The sequence below is a fragment of the Pongo abelii genome, chromosome 11, assembly GCF_028885655.2.
Source record: "Pongo abelii isolate AG06213 chromosome 11, NHGRI_mPonAbe1-v2.0_pri, whole genome shotgun sequence".
NCBI lineage: Eukaryota > Metazoa > Chordata > Mammalia > Primates > Hominidae > Pongo > Pongo abelii.
In genome coordinates, this window is record NC_071996.2 from 62,456,263 (window position 1) to 62,471,012 (window position 14,750).

General features: G+C 39.0%; 1 protein-coding gene across 5 annotated transcripts in view; it reads right to left on the bottom strand.

Moving 5' to 3' along the window:
- Nucleotides 1-14,750, bottom strand: part of PLA2R1 (phospholipase A2 receptor 1) — a 127,500-nt gene that overhangs the window by 46,337 nt on the left and 66,413 nt on the right. For all 5 annotated transcript variants that reach the window (XM_024242963.3, XM_054548672.2, XM_024242964.3 and 2 more), the window contains 3 exon segments: nt 7,425-7,627; nt 4,188-4,333; nt 207-291 (listed from right to left, as the gene is read on the bottom strand). In XM_024242963.3, coding sequence (XP_024098731.3) covers nt 207-291; nt 4,188-4,333; nt 7,425-7,627 — 434 coding nt within the window.

The following is a 14,750-nucleotide window of genomic DNA, read 5'->3' on the forward strand; positions in this document are numbered from 1 at the left end:
TGAAATTGTACAATGGCCTCAGAACAACATGGCTAGCAAAGATTTCCCAGGACCTTGCCAAATAATTCTCCTGGTACCAAGGTCTGGTGCAGTTTTGTCATGGGAGCTCTGGCCATCATTTCTAGGTTCTCTTGGTTGGTTTACCAAGTGGTTCCAGGCCCACTTGTTTTGAATCCATCCCTTTTCTCCAGTTTGAAAAGACTTACAGGAGTTCTATCAGACCACTCCCACGAGCCAGCATTCAGTGGGTTTCTTTTATTAAATCCAATCCAGAACTGCCTTTCTTCTGTCCTGTGAAGAGAAGAAACAAAAGCTTTGCCTTTCCCATAAAATTTACAGCATTATGTGAAAAGTTCAAAAAACATTTAAAAATATTTATGTATGCAGGAAACAGCTGATGCTACTGGCAGGATTGATCAAGTCAACAAGCATTGAACATTTTAAATGTGCAAAACCCTGTGCTGTGACATGAACTGAGAGAAGAATAAGCCTCACATTCTATTTCTCTTGGTTTGTGTGGTTTGCTTACAGGTGATATACAGTTGGGGAAAAGTCAGCTTTTAATGAGAACATGAGTTTCTCATCAGGAATAGCAAAGCCTTTCAGTCAGGACAAGAACACATGAAAAGAAAATTGGTAAGAAACTTTGGAACATCTCTAGCCAAGAGGACCTTTCACTACTTTACTGTGTGTTTGCTACTTCACTATACTATTTATTCTACTTTACTATGCTTTGATTTGTTGTTCTTTTGTTAAACGCTCATGTATTCTCTGAAAGCCAACCACCATCATCTTCATTGAATAAAAGGTACACAGTAGGTTTTGGGTTTTTTCAGATATCAACATAAATAATTCTAAAGCCAGTCACCCAGAGCCATGGTACATTAACTTCAGTCGTCACCATTGGTTTATACTTGGTGAGAAGCTCCACAGAGAATCACCTTCCCTTCTATGAGGCAGAGTACAAATATGTCCACAGAGTACTCAATAAATCGAGTAATAAAGCCTAACTGTGCAATGAACCATCTCACTAAGATAATTTTCTAAGAATAATTTTGAAGAATCAAAGATTTAAAATATTCAGATGTCAGGACAGATACTTTATTTTCCTTCGTGCAGAGAAGCAAGGAATTCCTTCTCAGATATGTCAGCTACTCTGCCTGGATGACACAAATTAAATTCAAATTCAGCTTAGAAATCCAAGAGATCACTGGTGCCCAGTTGGTCATTGTCATGATGATACTACCTTACATTTAAGGCTGGGAGAAGGTGAGAATGGCCACCTTCAGTTTAAGCCAAGCACATTAATCTCCATGGCATAGGCTGAAAATCCATGTCACTCTCCCGGTGTTGTGACCTTTTTCTTTCCTCACTGAATTCAGAGTTCTATGTCTTTCCTGCTATATACTGGCTCCTGGAAGATGAAATGGTATTTACTTTCTCTTCATCAGTTTCCTGAAATTGTATAATATTTAATAAACACACATGTATGTGCATACGTGTGTGTGTGTGTGTGTGTCTGATTAATAAAATAGAAATAGAAAAGCAGTGCCATGGGAAGGAAAAGCAGCATACCTGCTATACCTGCTAACTATGAGATCTGGTATGTTTGCTATAATTAAGCATCAGATTTGACTGAATTCTGTGGTAGTCTGGGAATAAACTGAAACATACACAGTTATTGATAATTTTTTTTTGAGACAGGGTCACACTGTCGCCCAGGCTGGAGTATAGTGGCACAATCTTGGCTCACTGCAACCTCCTCTTCCTGGGCTCAATTGATACTCCCACCTCAGTCTCCTGAGTAGCTGGGACTACAGACGTGTGCCACTACACCTGGCTAATTTTTTTGTATTTTTTGCTAGAGATGGGGTTTCACCACGTTGCCCAGGTTGTTCTCTAACTCCTGGGCTCAAGCAATCTGCCTTGGCCTCTCAAAGTGCTGGGATTACAGGTGTGGGTCACCGTGCCCAGTCAAGAATTTTTAAATATTTTCTTTAAAGACAGTTCTCGCTCTGTTGCCCAGGCTGGAGTGCAGTGGCACAATCATACCTCACTGTAACTTTGAACTAGGTTTTGCTGGGACTACAGGTGTGGCCACCACACCCAGCTAATTTTGAAAAATTTTTGGTAGAAACTGAGTCTCACTATGCTGCCTAGGCTGATCTTGAATTCCTGGCCTTAAGTGTTCCTCCCACCTTGGTGTCCCAAAGTGCTGTGACCCACTGTGCCTGGCTCATATTATATGACTTTTGTGATCAGATATTGAAGATCCATGATTTAGCTTGGGACTAAATTCTGCTAGACATTTCAAGCATGAGAACTTACATAAACAGAAATGACAGTGACATTTGATCTTAAAGCAAACTGGGAAGCAGCGTGTGTGTGGTTGTCATATGGCAAACCTCACTAAAATGCAAGGATAGAATATGCAAATATGTTTTAAAGGAAGCTAAAGTAATGAAGCAAAATGTAACTTTGAACAATGGAGACTATCGCCTATCCCTTGGATTTGTGGCCTCACACCTGGCTGATAATCCAATTAGCCAGAAAGCTTCTTAAACTTTTCTTCAGACTCAGAGAGTCTGACTCAGCAGCTCTGGTGTGAGGCCAGAAAGCTCTGTATTAAAAGGTGTCCCGACCAAGTGTGATGAGCAGCCAGGTTCCTGAGTCATGGCCTCATGTCAGCATTTCCCATAGGGACTAGCAGTTCTGTGGGATGTCAATAAGCGTTCTTAAAAAAGGGATTTACGGTCAAAGAAAGTGCTTCCTTCTAGAACCCTTTACGATGCTAATGTACATGGCAAATCTCCAAGATTGTACATTGTTTTGCAAACATATTTGACCATAAAATCTCCTTCCTTCCCTGCAGAATGCTGCACAAGACTCACATGGAGAGATGTCAAAAACTCCCAGCTGTAACGTCATTGTTGTAGATGTGGAAGACGAATAATTTGATAGATGTTGCATGTTAATCTTTTTATGGGAATGTCCTACAAGGAAACTTGTGGGAAAGGCCAGAATTTTCCTGAAAAAATAGTACGGGATTTTTCTCTGGGATTCAGGCCAGTGTTTCATTGAGACTCTAGATTTCCAGAGCTTGAAGCAGAGTACCTATTATTATGGTTGTTTTCATTAAATAAATATACAGAGTCATGGAGGTGTGCAGATCACAACATCCTCAGAGGCAGGATTTTGTCTGTCATGTCTATTGAATTATCCAACCAGCTATGCATGTAACTGTGCCCCTTCCACAGAAGATACTCTCACAATGCAGGCTGACTGACAAGAACATTCCAAAGTGAGAGGCCAAAGTCAGGGATGGGGGCTCACAGGAAGGAGACAAGATGACTGTCTTCAAATATTTGAAAATAGAGTAGATTTGATCTGTATTTGCTCTAGCTCAAACTGAGGGGAGGCAGATTTCTGGCTTATTAGAAAACTGCTCTTTGAAACCAGCCTTCTGCAATGGAATGGGCTTTCTCCCAAATAAGAAGCATTCTGAAACTGGAAGGAATTATGCAGACAGCGGATGACCACGGTATATGGTGGGAGGTAGCACAAGACCGTTTAGAGTTCTTACAATTTAAGCTTGAGTTTCTAACTCCACTGAATTCAAGGTTCTATAAACTTGCAAGATGGATACAGATAAGGGAACGCTTGTTTCCTCAAATGAAAACTTAGGAGGTTGGGTTGGAATTAAAAAAAAAATTACTGGGACTCTTTTTTTTTTTTCCAAACAAAATCTTACATAGGCTCCAATTATATACAAAATAATTAGCAGTGGAGTTGGTCGGAGCCGCTCTGGTGAGGCGTGGAAGGAACTGGGAGCTCTGCCTACGTGGCCCTCTCATACTCCTGGGGTTCCAGGATTCTTGGGATCCTTCCACAACACTTTGAAAACCAGTGGGGTAGATAATTCCTGAGTTTGGCAGGAAGGCTCTACGGTTCTGACTTGAGGCACAAAGAAAAGATTTCAAATATCTAAACAATTGTCACTTTGTTTTATGAAATGAGAACCTGGTACAAGATAAACATAAAACTATATGTATGTTTACTTTTCTTGGCTTTGGGTGTAATACAAATATGGGAATTTTAAACAACTACTTGGGATACTCACCCCTCAGAAGCCATTACTGGGAGATAGAATATTTGACTGTAATTTTTCATAATTAACAAGTATTTACCAATTAAATTTTGAATATAAGAGCTCATTCACAAAATTCTCTTCCTCAATATGAGCAAAGCTTGCAAGATGAGCTCCAAATTCTTCGCAAAATGCTTCAGCTTCTCTCCATGTTCTTTTCATCAGAACTTTTTCACTATGAAATACCTGTATAGTAAAAGAAAATAAATTAACATTGTTATAGATCAAGTCAGGTTGTTAAACTCTGTTCAAGAAAGTAACAGTAATATTAATATAATCATCATTATTATTTATAAAGAGCTTGATCTAGTGGGAGGAAGTAATATTTACTGAATTAGAATGTGCCTAGTCATCATAAAACTATTAGTTCCTTTTATCCTCATAACAAGTTTCTGAGAAGAATATAATAAACTCAGTTTTATAAATGAGCTTTTTGAAGAATTTTTTTTCACCTTAAATCTTCTGTGACTGGCATGTACTTGTCCCTCAGTAAATATTTGTCAAGAGATAAATAAAGTCAGGCCAAGAGAGGTTAAGAATTTTAGGTCACACAGCTATAAACTGGCAGAGCTAGAATTAGACCTACAATTCCTTGCTTCCAGAGTCCATAAACTTCCATCCCACCAGATTGCCTTCTGACAGATTAGAATTAGCATATTGATCATTACTCTGGCTGACCCAGGGCAAGAAATGAGAAATGAGACCTGGGACCTAGGGTAGCTCTATTTCTAGAGTCTTTGGATCTTAGTTGAACTGGCAGTGCAGTGGTTCAGCTGTGCCTAAAATCTCTGCTGCTTCTCGGCAGTCTTCACGGTGTCAGGAAGAAGCCAGCTGAATGGAAGTCTTCTGTTGGCTTTATTTAAGACTGGGGAAAGGGACTGAAGACCCAGAGCTTGCAATCCCAGTCCTCTGTACCCTTCTTATTTTTAACTGCCTGGCACTAAGCCTGAGCCTCTGATGCCAGACAGGTACACTCTGTGGCCAGCCCTCACCAGGCTCTTATTTGCTGAGACCAGAACGAATAGCTTTCCAAGTCCTGTGGACCACAGCACAACCTTTCCATCTTTTAAATCATATGTCAAAACTTGCCTCCTCTGGGAACCTCTTCCCGAATCACTCTAAGCTCATAAATCCTACCGCTTTGCCTGTCACACACACCATGCATTTGTTGACATATCAGGGTGATATATAGTAGAAAAGGCACCAGACCAGAAGTCCTAAACCAGGGATTTATTCCAACTCTGTCAGTAAATAATCGTGATCTTGGGCAAATCACTACATTTCACAGGCCTCAGTTTACTCATCTCTAAGGTTTAACTTATTACTGGGCAAGGCCACTTTTGGGCCTATTATTCTATGAATGTAATGTAGGATTATACATGTGTACAATTTAAATCGAGCACATTCACAGCTGCTTCATGCCATCTACAAGCTACAACAGTTCCAGAGATAGAGTCTGTCTTCATTCTGCTCTGCCTGTGCAGAGATGCTAGGGAACTTTTTCCCAAGATTTAGTGAACCCCTATTTGTAAAATAAACCAAGACAAAACCACCAAACATTTTTAAAAATCATATTTCAAAAAATGTGTTTCTGACAAGATTGTAGGAACTAATTTAAATGTAGGATCTAAAGCTGATTTTAAAAATAGAAATTTCTTCACTTATATAAACACACACACACACACACACACACATATATACACATACGAATCAACCACATGCATTAATTTGTTTGATCTTCAGGTGTCTGGCAAGCTGCAAAAGCTATCCTTATTAGTAAAATTGTATCATTCAATAATAAAAACTTTATTTGTTGGTTTACAAACAATATGAAATTATACCATTTAACACCCTGTGAGTGTCTGCTCTTTCACTTAGTGTATGAACAATATTGACTGGGGCCTCAATATTGCGGGAGGACAGGTCCCCAGATGACCCTTGCTGACCCAGCTCTTCCTCTTTTTCTTGGCAATTCTCAGGCAGAGTGTACCAAGAGTGCAATGGCCTGAGATAAGAAGGAACTGTCCTTATCCCTCCTAGAACAGGATGTCTTGTAATACTTTTGCTCAGTGATTCAGGTGGCACCTGGGATATAAAACCCAGAGAGAAGCACTTCGGGGAGCCCTCAGCTGTCATGCAAAGTGGGGCATGTGCAGACAAGATTCCATCTTCCTGGGGGTGCTTTCCTGAGCCTTTGGGGAATGGCTCACCATGGATCCTAGGCTTCGGTTGCTTCTTGCTGCCTATCTGTGAATACAAGTTGAGCATCCCAAATCCAAAAATCCAAACTCCAAAATGCTCCAAAATCCAAAACTTTTTGAGCGGTGACAAGACACTCAAAGGAAATGCTCACTAGAGCATTTTGGAGTTTGAATTTTCAGATTTGGGATGCTCAACTGGTAAGTATGATGCAAATATTAAAAAAAAAAAATCTGAAATCTAAAGCACTTCTGGTTCCAAGCATTTCAGAAAAGGAGTACTCAACCTGTAATAAAGTTACTTTGCCCATCTTGTTGTGTGGGAATTCTGTCTCACCAGATTCATACTCTGGCAGCCAAGTTTGTGCAAAACCTCCTGTCAGAGCTAGGAACTTATGCAGAAACTGGTTAGGTGTTTAGAGTCCTCCCCCAGGAGTGATAACCAGAGCATGGTGCCCTCCTTCCAGGGATTAATATTAGTGCATGGTATTTCTTTTCTTTCCTTTCCTTTTTTTTTTTTTTGAGACAGAGACTTGCTGTGTCACCCAGGATGGAGTTGTATGGCGCAGTCTCGGCTCACTGCAACCTCTGCCTCCCGGGTTCAAGCCATTCCCTGTCTCAGCCTCCTAAGTAGCTGGGACTACAGGTGCATGCCACCATGCCTGGCTACTTTTTCTATTTTTAGTAGAGATGGGATTTCACCATGTTGGCCAGGCTGGTCTGGAACTCCTGACCTCAAGTGATCTGCCTGCCTTGGCCTCCCAAAGTGCTGGGATTACAGGCGTGAGTCACTGCGCCTGGCCCTGTGCATGGTATTTCTGCTTAACAGATATCAATCTTCATGAGGAAGCCTTCAATATCACCAAGATGTGTCAATTTTTTTTATTTAAAAATTATTTGGAATATGATTGAAAGGATAGAGACAGGCAACAAATGTTGATTAAGCACCTGCTGTCTGTCAGGCACTGTTCTGGAAAAAAAAAAAAAAAAAGGTCCTGGAATAAAGGAATTTGGGATACATGGATCAAATTAAAATAGTGTTGGTCCTGTTAAGAATGTCCACGTAACCTTGGTATCACCTTGAAGCAGCTGGCCAGACCAGGCTCTGACTCCCAGTCCAAATAGCAGGGGTGAAAGGGCCATCTCTCTTCATACTCTGCTTTTTCCTGATTTTCAACTGGCTGCTTGCACAAGGACATTGCCTTAAAGTGCCGACAGTGCTTCACTTCCCAGCGACCAGGTGGATGCCTTCCTCGCATGGCAACACAGCCACCACTGTAGCCTAAAAGCAGAAAACAAGCACTTTTAATACGAGACGACTAAAACGTTTTGTGCTCAGAAGACTGCTCTTTAGAGTGTTGAATAATTGACATCTCATAATTAAGCACCCAGACAAGAACAATCAAGATGAAAACAAATGTCTTATTGACCTGATTATGTCATTTCTCCTCATCTCTGGAGAAAAGAATGGAAGATGGGAAAGAGAGAAAAGAGAGTGTGAAGGCTGAAATTTGGACCTTGTCTGCTTTGTGCTTAGATGGCAAATGATGAGGAACTAGGAGCTATTCCTATCTGAAACCAAAATATCCCCCATATTTCAATATTATACTTAAAATCCCGTTGTAAAAAATCAATAATGAAAGGTGCATAGTGCTCATCCTCTAACAACTGGATTCAACAGGGGAAAATATGTGAATAACAGATTCAAGGTAGACCACAAAGTATACAACAGAAAACCAAACTGTAAACCTTGGAAGACTGAAGAGAATGAGATGAATTCTCTAAATGAGGTAAAGATCCGGGGGCAGGGACAAGGCAGACATCAGGGAAAAGGAAGAGAGAAACAGAATTAGAGAGAGAGAGGCTTTTATATGAAAAGCAAAGTACTGAGATTTTCCCTCCCACCTTCATAGTATATGTGAGATATTGGAAAATGTGATATACTAGTTATGGACAAAACTCCACTTTTTTCTTTGTGTATGCTTGAACATTTTAGAAGGTAAAATGTATTTTTCCACACAAACAATTTATAAATTAAGATTCTTAAGTTTGTCAGCAAAATCTATACAACTCATATGACAGCAAAAAAATATACACTTCAAATTTCAGTGAAGAACAGTAGAAAGCAATTCTATTCCAAAAATAGAATTAAAATGAGTAAGAATGAGCTTGTTTTTTCTTGAATCCTGGGTGATCATTTAATTAACTAAATTCACATTCATCAACAACAATAAAAAATTGTACATCTGCAATGTGCTCAGCTAGGCTGTATATTAACTGCTTGAAAAAAAGGATGAAGCAAAGCAAACCAAAAACCAGTTCTTAGTTTAGTGTGAGATACAGACACATAAATAAGCAAATATAATGTGTAAAGTGCTGTAGTAAAAGGTGTGTTCAAATTTCTGGAGGAGACATCAGAAGGGGCGATGGAGCCTGTCCAGAGATGTCAGTAAAACATTTGCAGGAACTGACCTTTGAGTTGAATTTTGAAGGATGAAAAGGAGAAATGAGTTCTCAAGGCATGCTTGTAAAAAGTGAGTGATTATAGATGACTGAAGACTTGCGATGATTCTGTACCTGAAGGCTCTTTAAAAAATGTCGTCACTTGCTACTTGATATTTATCTTGCTTAATTTCCCTTCAGAAGTAATGGCTTCAATTTTTTCAGATACTGAGTACCTGGTATTGTGCTTGTCATCTATGTTCTGATTGTTTTGTGCTCATGGAAAGACACAAGAGAGGGAAAATGAAGAGTGCAAGGGAGAAGAAAGAAGACAAAGGAAGACATAGAGCATCTCTTTAGGAATGGAATAATTTGCTAAAGAATGAGTGTATGAGTGTTTGTGTCTTCAACAGCGCTGGCTGCACAAGTGTGTTAGGCACCAGCATCACCATGGCAAGAGGGTTCTGATCTGGAAGAACCCCCTGGGCCTCTGTGATGAATCAGGGACCCTCAAAGGTAAAAATGTCCAGTGGTAAAAGAGGAAACACGCTATGTCTCACATAGAAGAAAATAAAGTCAAGGAAGAGTTGGTGCATCCAAAGGCCATCGGATGGCTCTACTGGCCCAGAACAGCTAGCTGGTGTTAAAGATGCAAGGTTGTGGGCAGGCAAGGGGGAGAGATTATAGTATGCAACTGCTCCTGCCATTAATGGAGCTTTGCAGGCCTGTTGAATAATTTCAGAATGCAGCTCACAGTCCGGCTGGATCATGAACAGTAGAGGAGATGCTGCACGCTCTGTGCAATAAAACTGAACTGGAGAAATCCATGTGGAAGCCCCAAATGCAATATACTTGTGGAGCTGCTCTAGTTGAAAGAGAAGGGAACACACACATCCTGCTCCATTCTCCCATCCTTTGAGGGGCCCCAGTGGAACCTCCAGTTACTGCACAGCACAGGTAGGAAACCTCGTGGAAAGAACTTCGGACTTGGAGTGTGAAGTTTGGGGTTCTAGTCCCAGCACAAATCTTTAGTAACTGGAAACTTGAGGATGTGAATTAATCACAATAGGCCTTGTCTAAAATATGTGAATAATAATTCCTTTTCTTCTCATGGGTTTTCATGAAGATCAAATGAAATAATGAATTGAAAAGCACTCTATAAAATATGAAGAGCTAAAAATACCCCTGCAATGTTGCTATTATGCTTATGGCCATTTTCATTACAAAAACTAGGATTTTGTGGCATAAGTTCTGCCTGCATGTTCAAAGAATTTTTCAAAAGTTTGAATCAGCAAGTTTGAAATGTAATATACTTTTTTGTTGGTCTTGCATTTTGTCTCACTTTCCCACATCAGACAATGATTAAATAGCTTTGGTTTTAGATGCTATAAGATATTCGACTCATCTTCATTAGTGAAGAAGGAGATGTTTGTGAACCACTATGAAGATGAAAAGTGCTGCAGGAGTGTTATTGGTATTCTAAAGTGGTTAACTTAATGGAACATTTGACCCAAATTTTAGAGTCTCAGCCCCAAAGAAGCAGTAAAGTGGTATAATACCAGGCTAAGGGAGAGATAAACTAAATTTATAAGCCTATATCATGGGGATGCTTGCAAAGCCAAATAATAAGGGTAAGGGTGTGGGAAAGAGCAGAGGCGAATTTTCTTTCAGAGAAATTGTTCTTAAATTTGACAACTCACTTCCCACTGGAGAAGAAGAACGATTATTCTCAGAAGTGAATCTCACATTTTAACAGATTCTCCTTACCTGCCTTACCCCCACTCCACTCACTCTCTCCTGCAAACACATATGTGGAGACTTTCTGTCAATTAAGAAATTCTAATTCACCAAGTTATCTATGCAAAATTAAGTGAGCTGGGAAAACCTCCACTGTCCACCTCCCTGTTCAAATACCTAAAAACAAACCTATTGACCAAACCTTTTTGTGCTGGCTTTTCAGAGCCCTAGACAATTATTTCACTTGAGTCTGCCCACTTATTTTCTGGTTCCCTGCAATAACCCTTTACATCTTCATCTCTCAAGTCCTCTACCCTCTCACCTTCCCTCTCTCTCCTTCTTCTCTCCTCTAAGAGAAAAGTGAAGCTCTTTGGGTAGGCAAGGCAAGTTTCCTGCAATGCTGTGTATCTGCCAGGCACTGTGCTAGGCAATTTATATGGTCTTTTCCCTATTTAACTCCAGAAATTCTTCGAGACAGGCATTAGTGCCTGATTATGCAGTTGGAAAAGTTAGGGCACAGAGTCTTAGCAACTTGCCAAAGGCCACAAACGTAGTGGGTTTGCTCCAGGATTTGAAACCAGATTTATTTGGGTCTACTGTGAGACAGGCACTGTGCTAGGCAATTTGTATGGTCTTTTCCCTATTTAACTTCAGAAACTCTTTGAGACAGGCATTAGTGCCTGATTGTGCAGATGGAAAAATTAGGGCACAGAGGCTTAGTAACTTGCCAAAGGCCACAAATGTAGTGGGCTTGCTTCAGGATTTGAAACCAGATGTATTTGGGTCTACTGTGAGACAGTATCAAGGTACAGAGTGAGTGGGTGGGCATTCAATAAGCAGTTGAATAAATGAATGAATGAGTTCCCCTAAAATTATGCTCCTGTTCCATGGAGGTCTCTTGTATCCCCCTGATCCTGTTTCTCTCCTGTGTGTGGCCACAGCATTTCCTTGAAGATCTACTGTCACATTTTTAGTTTGCAAGACAGTTACTTATATGATTATGAGGAGATATGGAAATGTTCTAAGGGCTCTCAGAAATGAGACTGGGTTTATCCTTATTTATACGGTGGCTCGTTTCAGAGCTCTGATGAGCCTTAAAATGGATTGGCCTCTCTAGTGTCTACTGATGGGACAGGCTGAAAGTGCAGGGCACTTTCAGGAAAATAAACCTGACTTGCTCTACTGGGATCTTATTTTCCTTGTCACTTGCAGATTTCCATGGGTTTGGAACAATTGGGTTGAACATGCCCTGGAGTCATCCCATACGAATGAAACATGCCAGGGGTATCTAGGTCTAGAAACAAAACATTTTTCACAGAGCCTGAGTTATGGATGGCTGCAAAGGAGTGATCAAAAGTGTTTATTTTTCTCAATACAGACACCTATGAGCCTCTAATATAACTTGGAAAAGTGTTTTTGAATGTCTTAACAAGTATAGACTCATCTATTCTCTTTCACCATAGAGCAACCTCCACTTATATTGAATCTTTAATCTAGGTATAAAGTACATTTTAGTTTCTAAGCATTAGCTTCTCCTTGAATGATAAGCTAATTTATCATCTTTCCATTTAATCAGTGGCAATAATTAGTATGGATGAAAACCATGTTTCCTGTTTCACCTGAATATTTCATTTCTCTTGAAATACCAAGTGTCATAAAGTCACTTTGTTGTTGCTTTTTACTAAAAATAACAGGATTTTCTGGTGTTTTGAGAATGGGAAATTTGGCATGAAAGAAAGGAAATCCAGTTAAAATATAGGTTAATTAACCTTGTAGTCCTGAATTCAAATTGTAAGTATGAATTTGAACTCAAAAAGTGTTTAATTTACACACACACACACACACACACACTTCCTAGATCTGTCCATTGAAATGGCCTAGAAACAATAACAAACCACAAACAATGAACACCGTTAAGCCCAGACTGTGATGCTGAAATAATATCATTTCCCATCAAAAGAAACCAGGGTTCCTTGATGCAATGGATGCTTGTAGGTCTGCAGCAGAAATTTATATCTTGTCATACCAGATAGCAAGGACACTATCAAAGACTACTAGGATCACATCAGAAGGATTCAGAAGATATTCCTTGAAGAGATTCCCATCACAAGGATGGGGCAATTTGAGCATTAAAAAGGATAATTGCAATGGACTAAAACATATCAAATATGTTTAAAACCCTTACTTCATAGTAATGCTAACAAAAGAAAAACACCTCTAATGGGTCACGGATGAAGGATGTTAATGAAAAAAATAATCATTTTGAAAGCTAGTAAAGGGAAAGAACTAAGCATTTGTTCTGTGTTTCCTATAAAAATTGTACCATGGGGTAACAAAAATTGATTAAAAGGAATTACCTTTTTATAGGACTACCCCAGCTATAAATGAAGAAACCCCTAATGAGTCAATGGATCTAAGAATTGACCATCAAAGTCTGCTAATATCACAAAAAGAGAAAAAAATGGGACATTACGTGCCTCCAGACAGAGCACACAACTACCTATGAAATGATCTTTCAAAAAAAAATAAAATCAGAATTTGATCAATCCTTTCATTCTTTTTTAAAATAAAAATGCCCATTTTATGAAAAAGAAAATAGAGTAACACATTAAACAATGTGATGTGAATACAATCAACAAAGCCCAGACTGTAGGAAAATTTATAAGACAAAACACATTTGCATTAACAAATAAAGGCAAGGGTGGAAATTGGGGAGGGGCGGGAAACACAGACATGAAAACAGACTTTAGGAGATCTATCAACCAATTACAATGTGTGAACCTTCTTTGGATCTTGATTCAAACTAACTGTAAAATACATTATGTAATATTTATGAGCCATTTAGAAATTTGAGCATTAACTGAAGATTTATAATGATAGGCAATTATAGTTAATTACTTAAAGGGGTGATAATTGCATTATTATGTCTTTTAAAAAGGAGTTTTTATTTTTTGGAAATAATGCTGAAATATTTATGGATGAAACAATATGATGTTGAGGATTTGCTATGAAAAAATATGGGAAACGGGTGAGGGTACAGATGAAAGAAGATTGGTCATGATTTGATAATTGCTGATGCTTGGTGATGTACCACAGTGGTTCTACTACTGGTAGATACCATCTGGTGGTAATACTATTTGGTAAACGTAATACTAAGTTGAAAAAAAAATGGCGGAAAGGTGATTCCCTTCTGATTTGCTTTTATGCAAGTGAAATGTGTGACAGGAATGATAGGAGGGATGAGAGGGACTTTGGGTGGTTCTGATGTGTTCATGTAGGTTCGTCAATTGTAGCAAATGTACCACTGTGGTGTGGGATGTGGGGTGGGTGAATATTTTGCTGGTATGACATAAAGACAGAGTCCTGGCTGAGTTTATAAGAAGCTGTAGGCTTCCTGTTCAGTGGTCAATTCATGTAGTTAGTCTTTGCTGGATTAAGATTCTGACGTGGGGACCAAGCTAACAGATTCTTTTGTGACAGGCAGGAAAGAAAATGTGATTTAGGTAGTGTTTCTGCAAGCTGCAATTTAAAAGAAAAAGGGAAACACGGGAGCTTTTATATTGCTATTTTCTTCAAAAAGATTTACATTTTCATCTTATTCAGAGACAATTTACTCAGTGTCAATCAGCTTGAGCAGCCAAACTGAACATCATGGCATTATTTTTGCTTTGGGGAAAAGAGAAAAAGAGTAGTGTCACTCAAATAAATTACAGCAGAAACTTATGAATGACAAGGAACTCTGCTTCAATTCCAGATTTTCGACATCTAAATATGCCCCAAGAAACTTAATATTAAAAACCAAAGATTTTCTCTACTCAAAATGTATTAATTTATTTTGACACTTATAGACATTCCTAACAAAATTCCAAAGTATATAGAAATGATACCTAAACTTTTATTTTTTTGCAGTATAGTGTGACACGGAAGTTTATTACTCTCTATTTTAATAATATTCATAGATTTGTAGAACAAGGTCGTTCTGTTGAGCAAATTGTGATGTTACTTGTTTGGAGCTATGGAAAGTCACCAGTTTCCATACAAATTTCCTAAGCTGATGTTTATATACAAAAAATCTAATTTGTCTTCACTTCACTTTGCATGCATCCTTCAAAAGTATAATTTTAAAAATTAGTAACAGAGAGTTTTAGGTTAACAGCAAAATTGAGTGCAAAATATAGAGAGTCCCCTCTAACACTGCTGCCCTCCAATCTCCTTCACTATAGACA